This window comes from Micrasema longulum, unplaced genomic scaffold (genome assembly GCF_059751315.1).
Source record: "Micrasema longulum isolate JH-2025_06_02 unplaced genomic scaffold, ASM5975131v1 h1tg000986l, whole genome shotgun sequence".
Lineage (NCBI taxonomy): Eukaryota > Metazoa > Arthropoda > Insecta > Trichoptera > Brachycentridae > Micrasema > Micrasema longulum.
Genome location: NW_028278175.1, coordinates 54392 through 79394, shown reverse-complemented (window position 1 = coordinate 79394; position 25003 = coordinate 54392). Strand labels below are relative to the sequence as shown.

The window sequence follows — 25003 nt, the reverse complement described above, 5'->3', positions numbered from 1 at the left end:
TATACCTGTAAAATACTTTGTGTTATATGATTTGTAAATAAAATAATATATATATATATATATATATATATATTACCTTTCTTAGAGAAAGATGATACCTTAATTTTTTTTTAAATCGGTTATTTAAAAAAAAAACGCAACTTTAAACATACTTATTTTTAAAACCGTTTCGTCTTTCTCAGGAAAATGTTAATTAAAACACGTCTGTACTTAAAATCTTTCAGCCTTTCACGAAAAATTAATTTGAAACATGTGTACCAATGATTAAAAACTTGCAGTTTTCTGCAAAAAAAACATTAGGAACTCGCCCATTTAAAAAAAATGATAAAAAAGTTTTTTTTCATTTATTCAATTTTAAGAAAAAAATACGAAGTGGGTTGAAAAGAAAAGGAAAACGATTATTTTTTATTTAAAAGTACCTGAATTTTACATGTACCTGAAAAAGTACCTGAAAAAAAAGGAAAACGATTATTTTTTATTTAAAAGTACGTGAATTTTACCTGTACCTGAAAAAAAAGGAAAACGTTTATTTTTAATTTAAAAGTACCTAAATTTTGCATTACGGAAAAAAACTGTTTTTATACAAACTACTTTCTGTAAATAAAAAGTAATTATGCTTAAATTTTAAGCGATTTTCTGAACGTTTTTCATTGTGTAGTGGCATTTCAATGCACTGCTGCATAATAAAAGCTTGAAATTAAAATGCACTACACAAACGACAACGTCATAGAGTCTTTAAAATTTTATTCATTAAAGGTCTCTTTATTCGTACTTAACTTACTCTTAAAGCACAGGGGTTCCGGTAGTTGAGCTGTGTTAAGTGCATTCACGTGTGTTCCGTTTAGAAGTATGAAGTAGAATCGTGTTAAAATTTTTATGTTTACCATTTTGAGATCTACAAAACATCTTTAGTTTTTTAAAAATATGATTTTAGCCACTTCATACTCCAAGTATGAAGTGGCTAAAATAGTATTTTTTTACAGACGAAAAAAAATAATTAAAAAAACCTCGGCAGAAATTGTTTTTTTTTTCACAAAACTTTTTTCTTGTTAACAGTAATTAAGCGATTATATTTTTTTGTCATATTTGTTCGAATTAATAGTTGAAAAAATGTATGGTAAAAATAATACAAACAACAAATTAACCAACACGAGTTTTGTTAAAACAAATAAAAATGTACATAAATATAATTATCACAAGTAATATTGTGGGGTAATTGCGACAACCAAGTAACCCAAAGTTACCCACTAAAAACAGATATTTGCATATTCCTCCATGAATGCTACGACGAGTCGTGATTCATTCAAATCATATAATGAGTTAAATACGCGACATGTTTTTTTTTATAGCATTCATGAAAGATAATAAAAAAAACGGTTTTTATGTAGTGTGTTACTCACAAATGCTGATCTAAAAGTAAGTTGTAGTCATTACCTCGCGATATATACGATTAGAACCAGTTAATGTTCCTGTAGTTGTGTCGTAGACTCACAAATCAGACGTCCAAGGTTTGAACCTCCCCGCTATACCACAACGTGATTCTCATTTTCTAACACAGTCATTATTTTAATAATAACTGTGCTAGAAACATCAAAGTCAGTTTTAACAATAATAAAAAATAATTTATGTTGGTAATTTAAAAAAAATATTCAAATAAAGGCTAAATAATTACAACTCTTTCAAATGAATAATAAAATGTCCATAATTTTTAGGGAATTAGATACTATCGCTTACATAACTACACTTTGGCTGGAGGGAAGTTCGTCGCCAGGATACGCTTCCATCCGCTTTTGAATGAGAAAGTTTTGTGGTTGCTTACATTTTTTTATTATTTACCTAACCAAGCCAAAAAAATTTTTTTCATCGTATTACCAGCGCAATTATTTTTTCTGTTTTGTATTTCTAAAATTACTCCACATGCAACGTCTCAAGTTCTCTTCCACTTCGTCTCGGTCAGTTTTTCCGAATGATCCTTTGACGTGCCGTAAACCGGAAATCTTTTACAATCATTGGTTTATTCATATAAACTAGTGAGGTTGTTCAAAGTACGATAAATTTTGTTAAAATATTTTTGACTATTTTTTTCACATATTTAAAAAAAAATTGCCGTGCATTTGAATGTTCCAATTTTTACCGTGCGTAAGAAAATATTTTTTTATCTCATTTCCCGCTGAACTTCCTCATTAGCGCTTCTGTAGGCCTCCCGAAAGCGCTGGCGCTTGTCACTTCTGTCTGTCCGTCTAGTAGGAGTCTAGTTTTTTCGCGATATAGAGTTCCTTATATTTGTCACTGTACCACCAATTTTTCTATCTTGTGTATTCGCCTCGCAACGTGGCTGAAGTATCTCAGAACACGGACTTTCAATGTGAGCTTATTGGTATTGATCAAAACTTCCATTCTTGTTATTAAATTTGACCAATCTAATATGTAGCCATTTTACAAAAAAATTGTTGAGTGTACTGAGTAAGCTGATTGGTCTATAGTTTTCACATTAGCTTTTACTCCCTGACTTAAAAACAGGTATAATTTTGGCAATTTTTAAGCAATTCGGATATTCACCTATTCCAATACGATTATTGATTAAGTAGGAAAATAGTGGAGCAATAATATCCTGAATGATTTATACATCTGTTGTCGTTGTAGGATATTCTAAAAATTCAAAGCCTGCATCGCATTTCGAACGAGTCTTTTTTCTTTTTTTCTCTTTCTCTCGACGTCTTAGTTTCTGTGACGTACAAAAATATTGGGAAAATTTAGTGGAAAGACGGCAAAGTATGATATTATGTCACTTAATTCCATTCAGATTCATCTCGATGAAATGTACAATCTGGCAAAATATGGTATGTCTCCGTTCAATAGGGTTACAGAATATAAGCCTTATTAGAAATGGATTAATAGTTAACAATATATGACATGTCAAACATATTTTGTTTTTCTGTCTTTTTTCGTTAACCATTACTGTATTTCTAAAGATGGCATGTCATGTCCGTTGAAGGATGGATAGTATGGTATGTCAAACATATATTGTTTTGCCATGTTTGTTCTAGATGAGTAAATACTCGTATTATATGTCAGGGAAGTCTGGAAAAAAAACTCACGGAGAAAAAATGTTCAATTCATCTACTGGCACTAGAATTAGGCTTGTAAACTAAATTAAGATTTTTCAGAGCCCATCAAACTTTAAAATTGTTCTCCTTTAAAATGTATTGAAAAAAAAACATATCGAACTTTGCCATCTGTCCAGTGAATTAAAGTTTTGACGGTTTTTATATTTGTAGACTTAGTGATACTTCCTCGTAGGCAAACTTTTTTCAACTTCTCTATCGAAGAGCGAGTGATAGTACTTATTTTCTCAATTTCAGCATCGTAACTTTCTCTGTTTATTATCATTGAGCCTAAACAAATATATTTATTTGTGAATTTAAACACGGAGTATCTCCAAAAACAGTTTTATCTCAATTTTCGCTAAAGCTATGCATCTGCCATTGTGTGATGCAGATGGAAATTTAACTTACCACGGTAACTAATGCAATTAAGCCTTTTAAAATTAAAACTGTTATTTTGTAAACTTGTAAAACACAAAATCTTTCAGTTCTTCTAAAATCGTACCTCCAACTACTGATACAATAAAATAAAAAACTAATTCAAAGCCGTAAAAAATAAATATTTAAAAATAAATTAATACCTTTTTGTGAACTTATTGCATCGTTAAGTGAAGTGTAGTGCAAATATTATGCTGATCGCGTGTTGCCCATGAGGGGTTAGTTGAAGAAGCAGGTTAGTTGAAGGTAACGTGTAGCAGGTAGGAGGTAGCACCTTCTCACGTGCGGTAAATTAAATTGAATTTCTTGCAGGTGTGTTGACGTGCCACTAGGCACCTTAGGGAATGCAAATTGAGTTAAGCAAGATTGTAAAGAGATGTCAATGGCGTACCTGGTAATGAACAAACTTTACTCGTTGTTGGTCTGTTATACATACTTGAGAAATTAAATAAAAGTGTGTTGATTTATTAAGTGTTGTATTGTTTAAAAATAACAATATATTCGGACCTTTCTATTTACATGTAATTAACCTAGAATTAACTGAAATTTGTGAAGTTGAAATTATTTCTAATTACTACCTGAAGCATAAGGCTGAACTCCTTACCTTCTTGTTACAGATTATCGATATTATTACAAGCTGCATTTTCTTTTATAACACAGTGCCCTATGCAGGCATCATGTTAAAATTTCTTAGTTGATAATGATTGTGACTGATATCAAAGAGTTCATGAAAATTTTAGGGGGCAGTTTAATTATGAAAAATAAAAACACGTAATAATAAACCTTTTATTTATACAAAACATTATTTTATTTCTTTCAAAAAATCTTAATCTAGTCTATATATCTACGTACATGATACAGGATATGGAAATTCTCAATATGTATAGTCACTTTGGCGAAATATAACAAAGCGAGTCTTCGCCCGAATTCAAGGCAAGTAAATGATAAATGATATGACGTTATTCGACACAGTTTTTCAAATATTAACTATACCGTCAGCAGAAGTCACCATTCACCGAAAACGATTTCCATCACAATTTTCAGTCAATTATTATAAGCGAAAATTACTATTTTGGTAAATATTATTTTGGGATGCTTTAAATGAATAACAGATGCTTTTAGACGAAAAAAAATATTATTGAAGTTAACATGCAACTAAAAAAAACACTCAACGTTGCTTTTTGATCATAAAATCACTGAAAATGTTCGAAGATAGTCTTTGCTAAAAGTTTGTACTTTATAATAGCAAAGAGGTACCGCGTGACAACTTTTTTTGGAGATAAATGTCCATTACTCACTGATTGAAGCTTTAATTAATACATGGTTAAATTACAGCATTCCCAATCATAACATTCTTAGTTCGGTGTCCATATTGACGGTATCACGTTTAGCACAATATCAGTGTCTCACAAGTCCTAAAGAATTTGCCACTTGGGTGCACTTAGCCATAACTTCTTCTTGCACCAAACTGAACGACATTGCCACAAGAACTAACCCGAACACCAAATAAGCACAGCAAGCGAACAAATGTACATGCTCACTCTTACTAGAGTCTATCGTGATTTTAGACGTATTTAAACCAGGAGCGAAATCCCCGAATCCTATCGTCGAAATGGTGATGAAGCAGAAGTAGACAGAGTCTAAGAAGCTCCATCCTTCCCAGATCGAGAAGATAGTAGCTCCCATGCAGAGGTAGATCGTGAGGAAAAGTAGCACCACAGCCACTGGAACTGGTGGTTGGTGCATCACGTCATGGGGCTGGTGTGGAAGGCTCGCTGGAGTACTGGGGCAGGACTTGAGCTGATCTTCTTTACTGCTGCTCGAGTGTGGCTGCTGCGAGCGCCAGATGAGAGGAATCTTTGATGGAGTGTCATGCGTGCAATTGCTGTGGAAAAAAAAACGAATGAATACACTTTTGTGGAACTGTTTCGTAAAAATAAATAATTTCAAGAAAAAATAGCATTATCAAGTATTTCAAGGTCTGATAAAAAAAATATATCTACACATTATATTTCAAATCAGATTTTTTATCATATTATATGTGAGGAGGTTAAAAGAAAAAACGCCCCTGTCCATCATCACATTTGAGAAGATGAACAAAATCATTAGCGAAAAGATTATTTCTTAAAAGTTTGATGTGCAACTTGTGGGTGGTATGTGCACACTGAACTTAGAAGAAATAATTTTTTTTTTTTTTGATATCCCTACAGAGATGAGTTAGAATTTTTTTTTTTTTTTTTCAAATTCAGGATTATGGATATTCGAGCGTTTACAGGGCTTATGACCTGTCATTGGCTGGGTTAAGTGGCCACTTTACGTATTTACAACATTCCCCATTCCGCTTATTAGCGAATATCGACACAATATCGACATAATATTTTCGCTACTGGCTTCGGTGGTCTTCTAAAAACAGTGATCATGAACAGTTACGTTTTTGCTTTTAACCCCCTCATATACCAGCGCAGCGCATAGCGGTTTAACTTATGTACAAATAAAAGACGAGTTTTCAAAGTACGCGTTTTTAATCAAACGTGAATGTTTGATTTCATTCTATTTATTTTTCTTAGTTATTTTAATTGTATTTTGATGGTTTAAATTAGCAAAATTTATACATTAATATGTGCCACCTTTTTAAATTTACGATATAAACAAAATTATGTTGCAATTTACGTTGAACTTAACACAGGCGTTACATATTTTTACTAGCGGACCCGACAGACGTTGTCCTACTCGAACGTTGGCTTGCCTGCTATTAGCTTGGAAAAAGACTTTGAATTGATAAGTATGTACCTAGGTAGTTGTTTATGTTTTAATTCCAAAAATTAAAAATACATTTAAATATGGAAGTCTTTTAACAAATGTCAAACTCAGCTCTTCTTACCAACAGGGGTGCACTTAATTCAAAAATGTGAGTTTTTTTGAAATGCATGTTAAATGTTAATGTAAAGGTCAGTTGATATTATTTTAGTATCACCAAAAATTCAGTAAAAAGAAATAAACGAGAAGAAGTTATACGGAATGTAACGAAATAATCTGATTGAGATCCATAAAAAGCGAATGTTGTTTGTAAACATTCAAAAACAATATTTTTTCAAACACAAAATTTTTCAATTTTTTTGTAAATGCATTCTCCTCGAATGCAACCCAATGAATAAAACTTTATGCTCCTTACTTCTTTTTTACATTTAATATTTAAGATTTCAATATCTACAAAAACGCAGAACGCAAAGATCTATATTTCTCTGAAAACCACACGTAAATCGGTAAGGCCGTTTAGGCGGAGTTCAGTGATATCACACGTACAAAGGAATTATACATATAAAAAAATTTATTAAAAAAAAAGATATATAAATTAAGTCATTTCCGTATTAAACAGCGAAATAATTAATACGAGGATGTTTATTCACACACATATTTTGAAATAGGTCACCTGTCAAAGAAACAAACCATTGCCCTCGGAATAGACAATAACGTGGAGCAAATCTCAAATAGAAAAAAATGAACTATTTTTTTGCTGTTATAAAAATAATATTGTTGTGCTTTTTTTTTAAAGAATAAATACGCCAAAAAATACCAGTAACATTTACAAAAGAATATATATATATATAAAGGATTATTAATCTCATTAAATTTGTTTTGTCCAATAGGAAACTATCGACTTTAACAAGATATTAATCTGAATCATGCGAAATTAAGGATGACAGATTATTCAACTGAAATTGAGAGAGACCATTTGATTGATTGAACAAATAATTTATCTCAAATTACTTAAATCATTTTGAGAATGAAATATTTGTGAATTGCCGTAAAAGGACAAGAAATTTCTGAAAATACAACGTGATATTTTCGAGCCCTGGCCGTATGAGGCCCCAACGGCCTGATTATTAAAAAAGCGATTGGTTAAATTTTCTAGCAGTAACAGACAATTTGAAAAGTAAAAAAAAACAGTTTGGCCAATGTTTGTAGAAAAAAAAAAATTTACCCCCAGGTGATATTTAGATCAGTTTTTAGATTAAAAATAATAATTTAACATATTTTAACAAAGATAGAGAACATTAAAAACAAGGAAACATAGACGTCTAGGCATTTAAAGGGTTTGTAACATATCATTGATTGGTTTATGTACAGTATATAGTATTCACCATTTTTGTTTAAGATTTTTTTTTAAAGAAATATTTGCGTTCTTATAATTTATCCAATTATTTCAATTTTGGTGGACATTTTCAATAAGCTGTGAATAACTCACTATAAGAAAATGGATGTCACTTTGGAGTAGCGTGAGGTTCGAACTTTGGACCTTTGATCCGTGAGTCCGTAAGTCCGCAGCACTAGCCACGGTATTCCAACCCGATTCAATATTTTATATTAACATCCATATTTCTTCAATTCTTTCGTCTGTTGATTCGTGGGTGATATTCATCAGACTGAATTATTTTACCTACGAGGGCACCTAGTCAATGCCTTGAAACATTTTAAAATTTTCAAACTTCTCTTTGGACCTGTTGATTAAATCGACAATATTTAGAGTTCGTGAACAGCGCTTATATCCCCATGATCATGACAGGGATATTAGCGCTGTAAATGCCTTAAATGTAATATATCCTTAATATTTTGAGTTTGTCCAAATTTTTGTAGACAAGGACTGGATTCAACTCCCTGGGGAGCTGTTTATATTAAAATATTACAACAGAGATGAAGAACATTTAAGAGAAGGTAATATGGAAGTCAAGGCATCTACAGGGCTTATGACCTGTCAATGGCTGGTTTAAGTGGCCACTTTACACACTGTGTTACATTCACCATTCTGCCTATAGTTGAACATCCATATTCCTTCAATTCTTTCATCTGTTGATGTTTGTGAAGTTAAAGAGCTGAAACCTTTATTTATGCGGGTGAGATTCATCTAATTGAATTATTTCACCTACATACTAGGCAACGCCTGAAAATATAATTTTTTCAATTTCTATACTTCTTCCACTTAAACCAGCCATTGACAGGTCATAAGCCCTGTAGATGCCTAGACTTCCATATTACCTTCTCTTAAATGTTCTTCATCTCTGTTGTAATATTTTAATATATCCTTCTCAAAAATGTTAACCATCTCTTTTGTAAAGTAAGAAATAGTTTACCACTCTCCATCGGAGTCGTCTGTGTCCATTACATCTTCCACCGTATTAAGATCTCCTTGTGCCGTTGGTCTTGTTCTCCCCATCCCCCCTCCACCAGCCACCACCCCCTGACAGCACCGCCGAGGGGTGCCCGATGCGGAAGTTGTTGCCGTGAGTTGAGATTCTGCGGGAAAAAACAGTTTCTATTTATAAAAAGAAAAAATGGAAAACATGAAAAAGTTTCATATCGTTGTGATGAAAAATGTGTAAAAAGTTAGAAGTAGATTATGGCACAGGTTGTATAATTAAATTTTTCACACGAGTCTAAAAATAGTATTATTAATAAAAGTTTAGATAGGTAAGAAATGTTTAGATATACGTTGCTTATGATTTTAACTTATTTTTTTGAAACTGCTCAACAATTCAGACCAATGGATTGTGTGCGGAGCAAGAGTATTTGTAATGATGTTGTATCTTGAGGGGACCAAAATATAAAAAACTCAAGAATATAATCATGGATGCAGCTAGTCCAAGCAGACGGTGTAGATTGAGAAGAGGTGATCAATCATTACCTCGAAACTTCGCAAGGATGGGTGTTCCACAAAGAAATAACAATCTTTCGGAGGAGTCTATGGATTTGATAGAATATAGCAGTTATGTTATAGAACAAGCAGCAAGTCTCGGTTTAAGGTGTGAAACAATAAAAGGTGATGGTTCTAACATATCCAAAGAACAATTTGCGCTTGTTTCACCTACTCATCAGTCAAGATTGTCCAATTGCAATGATCAAACAGTCTCATTCCAAGACCCATCACACGAGTCTTTCATAATATCCGGAGATTTAGAAGATTTTGCAAGAGATATTCCAATGTTACCCAGCTCTACTCCACTGAATAATCGGTCAACAAGAGATTCTCGTATGTCCGGATTGTTTAATCCAAATAGTTCATCAGTAAGGCGAGACTCATTTTTAAGGGATCTACTGAGAAATTCTGGTGGGCCTTATCGAGTAAATAGACATGATAGAAATACTGGAAGAGATGTTCCACAGTTGAATATGCGTAGAAGATGAGTATTTGATGATGAACAACTTACTGCTAATAGACCGCGCTGTCAATTAGTTGGGTCCTCAAATAGTAATAACCAACAGTACGTATGTTCTTCAAAAAATGGTAATAAGGATATGTTAGTCGATATTTCGCATAATTTGATTGGAAGTTCCAATTCTTCACAACCCACTGTATTGGATGCAATATCAATTACCCTACCTAATGGAGAATCAAGTTTAAATCTAGTAAATGATAGCTTCATAAATGAACTTATGTCTTTGAGTCCTAACTTAACCAATAGTACTAGACATTTATCATTACCAGATAATTTCAGGAGAAATTAACAAAGCAGTTGTCTGCTCCTTCAGTTAACCAAAGAGAAGTGAGAAATGGAATTTTGGAGAATAGTCCAGCTATATGCAACTTATCTACACAGGCTAATCAAAGAGAAATGAGACAAGGGAACCATTGCAGCTTTCAAAAGAAAAATCCTCAGAGTTGTGTATGGCCCTGTGAGAAAAAACAAAGAATGGAGTCGTCGTTACAATAGAGAGCTATATGAAATCTACGAAGCACTTGATGAAATCAACTCCATCAAGGTGGGGTGCTTGAAGTGGACTGGCCATATAATTATAATAGACGACGAAAACCCCGTAAAACGCCTAACTCTCTCACATCGGCAACAGTGGTGGAGACTGCTGGATTCAGCCAAGGCCCACCCAGGGCTGTCGAGCTTATGATGATGATGATGATGATTTTGACGAATTGAATTGCAATTATTAAAGAAACCTCTATTTCCAATAAATGAGTTCATAGTGAAGAAACACATACAATAATTGTAATGTTGCAATTTTTATCCGTATAATAAAAACTGCTTTTATCAATGAACAAATGTTATTAAATTGAACAAAAAATGACATGCATACGAAACTAGAGATAAAAAAATTATTACAATGAGGAGAAATACAGAAAAAGTATTCATTGTTCAAGGGTTTCAAATTGTACAATGATTTTCCTGAAGAAATAAAAGACATGGAAACCCTTGAAATATTTTAAATAAATTTGAGAAAAAAAACCTCTAAAAATTTTCATACAAAATGATTGTTAAAAAAAAAGTTCTTTTGATGTCATTTACTAACTTAATTAAACCAAAATAAATAATTTATTTTATAAATAAAAGACGAGTGATACTTTAATTCAAAAATTTGGAATATCCAGTGACCGGTTTCATCGCTTTCACGACATCTTCGAGACTGGTGTCTTTATTAAGGAGTTCAATGTATTTATACAAAACAAAGGTAAGGATAGATAATTCAAAGTTATATGAAAGTAAAATAAATAAAGTTATTTTTATCTTAAGGATCATTATCAAATTTTTTTCTGGTTTACTAATAAGTTGACATAATGCTATTTTAATGAGTTTAAGTATTTTATTTTATTTTTATTGTATTTTAAAAGATGTCGCGAAAGCAATGAAACCGGTCACTGGATATTCCAAATTTATGGATTAAAGTATCACTCGTCCTTTATTTATGTAATAAATTACAATGAACTTCCATCAAGAATTTTCACTTGCAAACTTAAATGTTTTTAAATGAAATAGATCATGTATTTATTGAACAAGTGAATGACTTTAATGAATTAATTGAAAGTAGAAATTAACATTTTGTTAATTCATAATACTAAAGTACACAGGGTGTTCTTTAAACCCTGTCACATCCGAAACCACGATGATCAGTATGGGCAAGAAGACATATCAGCATATTAAAAAAAAAAATAGAACAAAGAAATTTAATATTAAATATAAAATATTTAAAAAAACAAATTGTTGTTTACTTCTGCAGGGGAGAATTGAAGGGAGCGCGGTGCAGTATCAGACTCCCCCTTCCTCGTTTCTCCCCTGCAGAAGTAAGCTATCATTTGCTTTTTTAATATTTTAGTTTTTTAAATTTTATTCGTTTTAAAAAATATTTTAATGTGCCAATATGTCTTCTTGCTCATACTGATCATCGTGGTTTCGGATGGGACAGGGTTTAATGAATACCCTGAATATAAGACATAATTAATTGGTTGAAAATAAATTTGGAATAGTGAACCGGTTTTTTTAGAACTGTAGTTTAAATGTCTCTGACCTAAATAAGGACGTTATGATTGTCCCAAGCAAAGTTTTTCAGAAAACTTTTTGAGAATATTACATGAATTATGCATACGTTTTTTCCCAAACAAAAAATGTCTTTAATGCTTTCTGAATAAAAAATGTTATTTGACAGAACTGCTGTCATACAAGTAAACGCGAATCTGAAATAAATAATTAATTTCGAACTTTAAATGTGTTTTTCATTAGTTATTTATTTAAAGTGCCATTCCAAAATAATAAAAAAATACGTGTTAAGAAGTAAGCTAGCGTACCATCCAAGCATTCCAAGCTGGCGTGCTGGCGGCCCCTTAGCGGGGCGGCGACCCTCGGGCTGGGGGGCGCGCGCTGGAACACGTGCGAGTAACGCGCGCCCCCGGCCACGCGCACGATGTGCTGGCCAGGGATAGGTCCCGCCCCCGGAAGCGGAGAGTGCTGCTCGTGCAACTGGAAGTGGTTGTCCATCTGGAAGCAAGGCTGGAAATTACTTTTTTCGTACAATCAACACAGTTTTTGCTACCTTTGTGTTTGCATTATGGTCACGAGGAAAGAAAACAATAGATTCATAATATTTACCGAACTTACAGTGAAAGGGGCAATAAGAGTTTTACAGTTTCTGAAATTTAAATCGTGGTTTATGATATTGAAAATTGAAAAAAAGTGACTTGTTAATTGACACAAAAATATTGCTGTTTTGGTTTGAGTGTAACCGATAGGAAGACCGACGGTTTTTGGGTATGTGGAGGGAGTGCTTTTACTGCAAAAATACAATTCTGTATGTGTATTACGGTATCTCCAAATATGATGAAATTGAGTTATTACTATGTCGAAATAAAAATTTTCGTCCTCCATTAAATAATAAATAGCAATAACTCCTAATTTCTTTAAAATCGAAAATGATTTTTTTTATTGTAATTGACAGAAATAAAACAGTACTCACTAAGATTTTCGTGTCCAAACACATAATTTTACAAGATGGCGATTTACAAGATTAGTATGGAAAAACATGTTACCAGTACATACAAACATTTTTGAATAGGGAGACTTGATAATCAGCCAAAATTAGTACAAAACAAAAATATGGCGAACCTCAGGACGTCTCCGTCTTGAATCAGACCCATATTCAGAGGGTATAACCTTCCAACTATTATAAGCTCGTCAATCTAAAGCGGTTTATCCATATCCAAATTTTACACAGACTTGTCGAGTTGTCAAATCAAATCTTAGCACGAGGGCAAAACCACTGGACAGAATCTTCAGGGACTGCTACCTTATAGCATATTATTAAGCCTCCGTGGTGTAGTGGTCAAGACGCTTGACTCACGCACGGAAGGTTTCGGGTTCGATTCCCGGTGAGAACACAAAAATTAAAATGTGATTTTTCTCAAGCTTGGGTTTTCTGTGATGTGATTCACCACTGTAATTGGGCCTCCTGGCCTGTTGTGGTGCAAAAAACAAAAAAAATAATAATAAGGCTGCTGACAAATAGCGTTAAAAAGGTCCCCTAGAGGCCTAGCTAGACCCAGGGCGTTTTCATGTTAAGTGAAATAACGATAGTTGAAAATGTGTATTTTTGTAATGAGTATCAATTTATGTTAGAAGACAAATTTACTGTGAAGCTTTTGAACTTTTGAAAACTAATTAAAATCTTTTATTTTTTAATAATGTTTTAATATATATATTCTTTTTCTATTGATTTCAATAATCCTATTATTTTGTTTGTTTTTTTCAATCCTACTGTATTTAACTATTATTTATTTGATTTCAATGATACTATTATTTAATTATGTATGAATCTAAATTTTTATATTTTTATATTTATTTCTGATTTTCTTTTTAAAATTACAATCATTGAAATTTTCTTATTTATTACTTATACCTTGTTTTTCTGGATTGTTATTATATTGCATCACATGTCATTAAATTTTAATCTAATTAATTTTACTACGTATTTTTTATTGTTAATTATTATGGCTTGATACGGGCACAGCCCAAAAAGCCTTAATAAGTTTACTTATATTTAAACGAGTGTAGTTTTTAAATGAATTAATAAATAAATTCAGCATTTCAAAATCCGAGTGTTAGACTGATATATCAGTGCAGTGGTATGTTGTTACAATACTCGTGTGTCAAATCTTATTATTTGTACAAAATAAGGTATTGAAAATAAATACCTAAATTCTCGGGATATATGTTTGTACCACTTTGTTTTAGATGTCCTTTAAAGACACTGTACCTCCATTTACAATTTTGTTCAAGTGAAAAACAACATGTAATTTGTTATTTCAAATTACACGAGATAAGCAAGGCGTATAGAAAATGTAGAAACGTTTGAAATTAATGAATGTGTTAATTATAATGTAAGCATTATTAAAGTCAACTGATAAGTATCAAGTTCCCTTAATATCGTTCCCTAAACCTCCTCATTCTACCCTTAATATTACACTCAAAACACGAAATATTAATTGTTCCAGCTATTGTGCTATTTTGTAAATAAACATGGATTAAAACGTAGCGTCCTTACTGTATACTGTTATTGTTAGGACTGCCGTATCACTGTAGTGTCCACAGAATATTACTTTATAGGCCGATTTCACAAAGGCGGAAAAAATGTATTAAGTGGCTACTATCGGCGTTATAAAGTACTGGTTAGTTGGTTAATGCGTTGGTATGCCATTAAATAAATAAACAAATTATGTTATAATTACTTTTGAAGCACTTTTTTTATGATTATTTACTGTTAAATAAAAAAAACTTATTTTTGAATTATTTTTTTCCTACAGATCCGGCGTTATTTCCGAATGAATGGTGTATTATATTGGCTTCGAATGCTTCAAAAATTGTTGGTTTGTTTACATAGACCATTGACGTAATGTAGCTCTATAGGAAATAATTCAATGGCGTCAAATCACAATATCGTGGTGGCCAATAAATAGGACAAATGGAAATAATACATTGCATCTAAGGACATAACACATGTGAACCAAGTGTTTTTACAGTTATTTACTAGGAAAAAGACAATAAATCCTGTTTACTGCACTCTAAAATAAAACAGGGACGAGTTTGAGTATTGTCTATTGTCTTGTTAACCTTAATAATAAGTTAAGGAATGGTATCTTTGTTTAGTTTTTTATATTTTACTTTTTGTGCTGTTACATGTTCACTTAATTGCCATACTTACTAGTATTATTATTGCGTTTCTTAATTTTTTTATTTTTTATTAACTTTTAAAAATCATTCTTATGTTGTTGAAATTCCATTTGTAGATGCGTTTTGAAGCTGCAAGACTTTTTGTGATGTTAGCTATCATATTATTTTTATCATATTATGTAAATGTTATCAACTATCAAATTTCTAAATTTAGTAAATGAGGTCTAGAATTTCAACCGTCCATGCGCTCAGTAGCTGCAAGACTTGTTGTTATCTAAATTCTAATTTTATAAATTTGCTTTTTATTTCGTTTTTAAAATATCACTTAAACTTTAAACTTCATTGTCAAATAAAACATTTGAAAATAAAAATGTAAATAGGGGCTAGATTTCTTATTGTCCATGCGCTCTGTAGCTGCAAGACGTGTTGTAATCTAGCTCTTGTATATCATAATTGGAGACGAGGAACAAGAATCCCAACCGTCCATGCGCTATGTAGCAGCAAGACGTGTTGGGATATTTATTTATTGTACAGCGCCCTTGAGGTGATTTTCACAAAAATGGCGCTATATAAATTATCCAAACATTATTATTATTATTATAAGTATCCTTGGCGGTGCTCACATACTCGGAAATGTTGCTTGTTGCCAAACGAGAAAAGTTTCTTGAAGGAGCTCTCAGTAATCTGGTAGCATTAGCATCTTTGTGCTGAAAGAACATAATCCAGAAGTACATAATATGCAATTCATTGGATTGAAAAAAGAGGGAAGTAATTTCTTCACTGACTGTCACGTCTTCAAAACTTGTCACGCATCAAATTCATGGTTTTGCGAAGAGCCTTATATATATATAAATGTTTTAATTTTTCGTTTGAATTCTCAGAGCATCCTCTTAGTTAATACCCATCCACAATTCTGTTTTCTTCTCTAACTCATATATTGTCCATGCAGCTCGACTGTGGAATCATCTCCCATCCACTATCAAAGATGTTTCTACAGTATTTTTGTTTAAATCACGTCTGAAGAAACTTCTCTATTCTCTTCCTTAATCTCTCCCCCTTTACTCTTTCTTCTTAATTCCTTTTTCGCATTCAGTAATAGTATTGATTTAAGGAAATTTATAAACAAATACAGTTACATGTATTTTTGTCATATACATATTTAGATTTTTATTTTATTTTTTATTGAATATAAACAAACAATTTTTTTTACAATTGACAAAACAGTCAATTGTAAACAATAATTCTTTTATTTTATTGGTTGGTTGGAAAAAAATGGCTTACCAAGTAATTAAGTTACTGAGTATAAACATTAAAAAAAAACATCCTCATTCGTTTGGCAATATTCAGTATTGTTACCAATCGAAAGACCAATCACGACAAAAAAACCATTCGTTATTTATTTAATTTTACAATTCTCCCAAGTGGCATTTACAAAAACAATACAGGTAATTACGAACAAGAACAATGATTAACTACAACTTTTTTTTTGAATGGCATGTAGAAACCAAATAAGCATTCTGCAATGCAAAATTAATGGTAAAACTTTGCGTAATAAAAAAATAAAAATATGGATATAATCCAAGTTGTAACCTAATGTGTATAAACAAATACATAAAGATAAAATAAACAGTAGTATTTCTAGGTCTCAAAACGTAAGTACGCTACCTAGAACAGGTGGTAATATCTTAATTCCTAAATTAAAAACAACTACTGCACAACATCATTTTACTGACAGAGGAATATTTTTATTTAATGAAATGAACAAAGATAATAAAAAGTACAGTCAAGAATACAATATATTTAAGAAAGAAGTAAAAAATTAAATTTATAATTCTTCTTTATGTAACACCGATTGAAAACATCGTTTATATATTTTTTGTAATTTATTTATGTTATTCAAAAAATATTATTAATTAAAATAAAATAATCTATTGTAAGACGTCACTCCCCATTTATGTACTCAAGAATTGTTTATTTCTTTTACTTAATGGGAAACGTTCATATAAATATATGTATTTGATTAATGTAAAAAAATGTATTTAGTTGTAATATTGTATTTTTTTTTGCTATTAATAAATAATATACGAGTATATAAAAAATAATAAACAACAAAACTTAATTACAATATTTGAGTTTGTCCAAATTTTTGTATACAAAAGACTGGATTTCACCCCCTCGGGAGTAATTAAGGTCTTTAATATCTACAAACATTTGGACAAACTCAAATATTGTAATAAAACCAATTGGTCCAAGATGAAGTTTAAAAATTGGAAAATTGTTTTCAGGCGTTGCCTAGTATGTGAAATTATTCAGATGGATCTTTTCACAACAATAAAGGTTTTAGATCTGAACTTCACTAAAATCAACAAATGGAAGAAATGAAGAAATATGGATGGCAAAATTGTAAATATTACACAGTGTGTAAAGTGGCCACTCAAAACAGCCAATGACAGGCCATAAGCCCTGTAAATGTCTAGACTTCCATATTCCCTTTTCGGCGTAAGTAAAGCCTGTGAGCTCGCCAATACATGACAGATGACATTAACATAACCATAGAAAAACATAGCCGTTGAGCTCTCAGAAGTAAAGCAACGTGAATGCAGCAATGCTTGAACTACATGTCAATATTATTCTAATAATAAATAATATTATTTGGCCATACGGAACTTTAAAGCACACCTTGGTTTAATTACTAATAGTATTTTATCGGTTAGGTAGGTGTATTTAAAAAAAATGTTGCATACCTGAAAAAAGCACAAATAATTATGTTTTTGTAAATGATGTCAGTAGCGACACTCAGAGAGTGGCTTTGTGACGTTTTGACATTTTTTATAAGAAATTCATGGCGTAGCCGAAATACTGTTATAAAAACGAGGATGTTTTTGTTGATTGACGTTAGCAGGCGCTACCCAGGGGCGACTTTGTGACGTGAGAAATTATTTTAAAAAAGAGATTCATGGCGTAGCCGAAATATTGTAATTAAAACGAGGATGTTTTTGTTGATTGACGTTAGCAGGCGCTACCCAGGGGCGACTTTGTGACGTAAGAAATTATTTAAAAAAAGAGATTTATGGCGTAGCCGAAATATTGTAATTAAAACGAGGATGTTTTTGTTGATTGACGTTAGCAGGCGCTACCCAGGGGCGACTTCATGACGTGATGAAATTATTAATTTAAATATTTTTTTTCATTTTACATAGCGTAGCCGAGATAAGAAATTGCGTGGTGTTTCGAAATTTAACCGTGTAGGTAGCCGCCTACAGTATTATTTTTGTATTTGTATAACTCCTGTTTTATAATGTTTATGTATTTATCGCTATAAGAATTAAACTAAATATAGTTTTTACTTTTAATCGCTATCCGTTTTTTAAATCATGTTTGTAACACTCAGTAATATTTATTTTTCAAGTATTCAATGTTATTTTTGCATTTTATTTAATATTGTTAATATAAAGCGTATTTTTATTTATTCGAATTTACTAGACTGTTTTTATTACAAAAAATAAAAATGCATATTTCTCTATGTATTTTTCTGTTATAAACAATCTATTAAAATAATACACATCAAATTTCCATTGTCTGTTGATTTTATTTGCAATCTTCTTTTTTTTCGATGGTTAAAACTCTAGGAAATTCAAAGACAATAAAATTTTTACTGTCATTTATTGGCGAGCTCACACGCTATACATAGCCCCCCTTTTCTTAGGTATTCTCCATCCCAGTTGTAATTTGTTAATAAAACTTAAGTATTATTTCAACAGTTTGTAAAAAGAGATAGTCATTACGTTAAGTACTCACACCTGTTTGCAGTAAAATTGACACAAGTGTTTGAACGGAATTACTCATATTAACTTCTACATCATGGCATCCTCTTAAGATCCTCAATAAACGTAAACCACGACAAAATGTCTTAAACAAGAATGTTAAAAGCAATTTTCTCCGAAATGGGGTAACTTTACGCTCCAGGTGTTTTGAAAATACAATTAAATATGTATTTGTTACTTGTATGGGTATTAATACACTATGTTTATCATATTATTTTATGATGTTGGTACTTAATTTTATCTTATTGGTTTTATAAATTGACAACGTAGACAGGTATAATAAAAACAATTTTGTAGTAAAAATATTAATGTTTAAAATATTAAAATAAAATAAAATCACTTTGTTTTTATGTAACAGTTATATTTTTTTTATATTTTGACAACCAACTAGTTTCGGCAATACAATGCCTTCTTCAGGGTTAATTACAAACTAACATAACATATATACATTTTTCACAGTGATGCTAGAGTGGGCGTGGCTACGGGGGTAGAGAAGAGAGGCGGTTTGTTTGCGGATTTAGGGAGACGGAACATATTGAAATTACTAAGATTTATTTGATTATTAATAATATTTAAATTTTTATTCACAGTCTTTCTAATCTCCAATATTTCAAAATAATCAAGTGCATATCCTATTTTGTTTGTATGTAGAATTTCGATGCCATCTTCAAAGTTGAATGAGTAACTATTTGTCAGGATGTGGTCAGCAAACTCAGAAAAAGTATTGTTTTTAAGACATCTTATATGTTCTTTAACTCTAGTTTTAAAAGTACGTGATGTTTTTCCTATATAAAAAGACTTGCAGTCATGGCACATCAACTTGCAAATGCCTGATCGATCTAATTTATTAGTTCTTTGTTTAGTGTTTTTTAGTATACTTCCTATATTATTGGTTGTGTAAAATACTGGTTTTATGTCATCCGGTAAATCTTTTCATTTTTTAAAACAATAATTGCTAATGTATAAAAATCTTCTCCACCGTGTATTCATATTTAAATCCCTGCCCGAAGAAGGCATAGTATTGCCGAAACTAGTTGGTTGTAAAATTATAAAAAATATAAGTGGTACATAAAAACAAAGTGATTTTATTTTATTTTTATAAATTAAATAATAATGTTCCACAAAGTAAGTGCTTCAAATAATGAAAAAGTATTAATGTGTTTACTCACAACCAATGATTGATAAACGAAAAAAATATTTTGGTGACTATTCATTAATTCAATTAAACACAATTTAATACAGGAAAAAAACGTATTTGAAATATAGACACGAAAAATGAGTATTTTAAAAATCTATCACTGTTTAAAAAATACATATAATATTTTAAAGTGTTACACTGATTTTTTATTTTTATAAACAAATTATTTATTACTATCAGAATAAGATATATATGATTAAAATATTTGAAAAAGGCTAAATTATTAAAATATTTTTTTAACCTATTGTGTTTGTCATAATATAAATAAAAATGCTCATTATAAATAGTTGTGTATACAAACCGAAGCAACAAAAAAGTGTAAGCAAAATAAACTATACTTAGATATATGAATTCATAAATAAATTGATAGGTAACACCTTTACAGGTAGACAGAGAGTCCTTTATCATAATTAATAGGTAAAATATTATTTCCTAAAAGCAATTGTAGAATAATCGACCTACTAATGTTAGAGTTGTCCCTTCTTTATTTACATTTAAATCAAGATTGAAATATCACTATTGAAATGTTTGAGTTGTTCCTTTCTTCTTCTTCTTCTTTCCTTCATATCCCTTCTCCTCTCTTCATTGTAAAGTGTAAATTTTTTAGTTAACTTCTTTAGTTTAGTTCATTTTATATTTTGTATAAAATTACAAGATTGTGTATAATTACGTATAATATGTTCTTGTACTTGTAATTTTCTCAAACGCAACGGTTTGGGTAGGTAGGAAAATATTGACTTAAGGCAATATGCCCGCCCTTATATGTATATAAATTGTATATGTATATAAAGTGTTAAATAAATAACAACTAACCTACAATAATATCTGTTTGTCTGTGTCCCGGTAGACGACGAAAACAAGTCGGCGTGTGAAATAAAAAAAGGATCCTAAACGAGCGTTTTTGAGTTTAGGCTGCTCTCAGGTAAAAATCCTAAAAAAGCAAATCGAGTGGAGATAAATTCTCCTCGTTGTGCGATAGTTGGAATATTCTCCTACCATACTTGAGGTCTCGGGTTTGATACCTGGAAAAGTGAAATGAGTTTGGAAAGTGGTTTCACTGCAATATTTCATTGTTTGTAGACCGAACCTGACGAGTAAGACTGATCACGTTAGTTTTGTAGGGTTTTATGCACGTAGATACGTGAGAGTTCCTACCTAGTTGGAGGCGGACAGAAAAAAACGATAATATGTTTTGACGTTACGTTTGTTAGTAACTGAGTAAGTACTGAATTAACTAACTCATGATGGAACTCACTGTATAAACTGTCAGAGCTTGTCCAAATCGATTAAAAATGATAACACGTTTGTATATAGTTATTTTCCAGTTTTTTTTACTTTGCTTTTGTTATATGGAAGGTTTTATCAAATATATTTATCTTTTGGTTATATTCAGTTGACCTTACATTTTCAACCGTAGATAACATTTATCAAAATCAAAGCAGAATCAGAATAAACAAAATACCTCTAGAAACATTACATTAACAAATAATAAAAAATAAAAAAGTCGTAAAAGTTGGACACAAATAAAACCAAAAGAGCTAGATACCACCAATAAATAACTTGACTTGCTTGATCGTCCCTGTAATGAATCGAACAGTCTCTCTTCGTGTATCATTACAGTTCAGAAGCTCAGCTAGGTTATTAGTCGCAGCAATCCGAGTGTTTACTTTGCATTCCAGCTCCCATCTCGGCCTATCAAACACTGGACAGTATATTAAAATATGTTCTACAGTCTGCTCAGTGATGCCATCACATGGACAGCAACTATCGTCTCGCAGTTATTTTCCAGTGTTCATCTTACTTCTTGGTGGAATCTTCAGGTCGGGTACTAATTCCATGGCTGTCAGCGTGTTAGTATTCGCGCGTGTTAGCAATTCGTCATAAGTGATTTGGGTGTTGTCACCATCTATTGTTTGCTAACAGAAAATGTATAATTTAATTTCCGCATTGCCTTAAAGACGATAGTCGATCATATGAGAGTAGGAATTTATTTAGTGTGACTGCTATACATTCATGTAACAGATAATGAATGTACGCTGCATTTGGTGTAGTAATGCAGTGTCTTATGCACCACATATGATGATGAATATCTGGTTGAAATAATTAAAAAATATTTATGAACTGGTGATATCAATGTTTTATGATTTTTAAAATAGATTTTATTCCAGTGGCCGAATAAAAATAAAAAAATACTTCAATCCGGTGTCATTTCAGTGCAGAATCAAATCAAAAACTTTCGCTTGACTGATTAAACATGACGTAATCGGATAAAAATATGGCATCATGAGTAAAATAAAACATGTAATGTTCAAATCGGAAACAACCCTACTGTGTAAAAAAGTCGAGATTTTCCTGCGATAACTCGGCATGAAAAAATAATAATCACTCTTTCGAACTGGGTTATTGGACCTCGTTCTTATTTTCAAATAATACGTAAGTTTATACGTAAAGTAAATGTTACACGAAGTATTAACTAGCCACTTTTACCAGCCAATGACTGGTCATAAGCTCTGTAAATGCCTAGCCTTCATATTCCATTCTCAAAAGTGTTTTCCCTGGGTTGCAACTAATTAAGTTCTGAATTCAAATAAATTTTACTTTTAAAATTTTTATTGCAATTTGCTAAAACTTATTTCTTTCAATCAACGCCAACGAGTTGATTCTGTTTTGTTGTTTCTGTATCCGGGAGGATGAAGAATACATTTCTGTTTGTGAAATATAATCAGAATCTTGGATGAGTGTATTTGACTCGAAGGCTGCTCTCGATTAAATAAATAAATCGAGTGTGGATAAATCTGTCTCGTTGTGTAGTGGTTAAAGCACTCATATCATTTTTGAGGTTCTGGGATCGATTTCCAGCAGGATAGATTGGAAAACTAAACTGCAATATTTCATTTCCTCCTCCATCCTGGCACCTGAAGTATAGGACTGATCATCTTAACTTCATGTAACAGATGATCAAACTACACTGCGTTTGGTTTGGCAATACGTTGCCCTATTCACTGGGTATGGGCAGGCAAATGGGCATGACATTGGATTTTCATCAACCAAATAAATTATTTTGTAGAGTTCCCGTAAAACGTTTAATTTGAATGTTTAAACTTTTGAGAAAAAAAAACCTTTCAATACATTTTAAATCTAATTTATTATTCCCTTTCCGCACCTAATGATGCATTGGTACACCAAACTCACCGTATATTTATCATTTTTGCTACATAAAGAAATGATGATCAGTCTTATGCTTCAAGTACCAGTCCAAGGACTTTGAAATATTCTAATGTGAAAACACCCTTTTTAATAAATATTTCACATCAACCATGTAGGGAATCAAACCGGAGGCCTCTTAAATGGTAGGCAAATGCACTGACCATTACACCACGAGGTCGATTAAAGTTTTTACTTGTAGGAAATCTATGAGTTCAGTTTTTATATGCTATGCATATTTAATGAAAAAATATATAATTTAACATGTCGTGATTTGCGTGAACACCTCTTAACCCGCACATAAATAACGTCACGATAAGAACATAATATTGTAATATAAAATCTTGTATTTATTTTTACAAAACAGAACGTAATAAATATTGTTCTATTTAAAACAAGAACATTTGTAAATTATCAAGATAAATAAATTAAAAGTTAAACATGCAAGTTTTTTTTTTCTGTTTCGGTTTTTTATTGCTTTGCTTATTCATACAAAACTTTTTTTTCCAAGTATGTATATTTTGTACAATAGCTACTTTTTACGGGTCTGGGTCCGTTCCTTCATTATTAAAAAAAAAAAATTTCAAATGTCTTCAGAAAGTCAATGTATCTTTCCGTAGTGGCTTTATTTTGTATTAATTCGTCTAAGTTTTCAAAAATTTAGCCGTTTTGTGCGCACATTTGTTTGCAGTTTAACCTCTGCGTCAAACATAGGACAATCGTGTTATAGATGGAGAACGTTCTCAGAGATGGGTCCATTGCAAGGGCAGCAATCATTATCTTTTTTTTTTAAATCTATGAAGATATTTTTAGAAAGCACCATGACCTAAAAGCATTTGAGTAAGCTCAAAAGTCCACCCAAATGTATCTGATATATCGACATCCTTTAAATTTTTGAAAAACAATTTCGCTTTTTTGCCGGTATCGCTTGATAAATATGTTTTGTTTTAAGTATGCATCCAACTTGCAAGTTTTATTATTATTTGTACATTTAATCTTTTTTAATTTTCTTTGCACTCGTAAGTATATCATCCCTAGCAATTGTAATGAGGAAGATCACTCTTTTTGTTTAAATATTAATTAATCTGTTCAAAACTAAGCCAAAAATTTTCGTTTTAATTTTTAAACATCGTAGCGTTATGATTTTTTAAATATTTGTATATCCGAAAATACTCAGTGTGTGACGTCTCAAATCTTCATCCGCTTCTTCTTGGTCAATTCTGCCGATTGGTCCGTTGATTTACTATTTAACTCATTTATGAACTAGTGACGTAGATCAAAGTAGTTGATTTTTCTTACACATTTTCAAGAAACATTGCTGTACTATTTAATGCTCTAATTTTTATTTATTTTTAGTAAGAGAATTTTTTTTAATGTACTTTTTCCCGTGAACTTAATCATTCTAGACTTTTCTCTATTTTTGAAAATATAATTCCATCTTTTTTCTTTTTAAAATACTAATATCTATTTATTTTATTGCTACTGTAATGTTACAGTTACATAATAATTCATTACGTATTTTTATTTTGTACTATCTTTGTTTAAGAAATAAATGAAATTATAAGGAGTGTAAGGAAAGAATCAGATTAGAATCCATAAAAAGCGAATATTGTTTGTAAACATTCAAAAACAATATTTTTTTAAACAGAAAAAACAACATCCTTTCCTTTTTTTTGTGCATACATTCTCGTCAAATGCAACCCTGGTAGGTCAACGAAAAAAAGATTTATGCTCTTAACTTTTAACTACCGATAAGATTGAAAATATTAATATCTACGAACACGCGCAGCGCTA

At 31.3% G+C, this 25003-nt stretch overlaps 1 protein-coding gene across 1 annotated transcript in view; it reads right to left on the bottom strand.

Moving 5' to 3' along the window:
* Positions 1-4314: 4314 nt before the first annotated feature.
* Positions 4315-25003, bottom strand: part of LOC148277748 (uncharacterized) — a 52995-nt gene continuing 32306 nt past the window's right edge. Inside the window, exons 3-5 of the mRNA XM_088232445.1 lie at positions 12109-12298; positions 8672-8834; positions 4315-5427 (exon numbers count right to left, since the gene is read on the bottom strand). Of these exons, the coding sequence (XP_088088571.1) occupies positions 4941-5427; positions 8672-8834; positions 12109-12298 (840 nt within the window). The 3' untranslated portion in view covers positions 4315-4940. The remainder of the gene's footprint in view (positions 5428-8671; positions 8835-12108; positions 12299-25003) is intronic.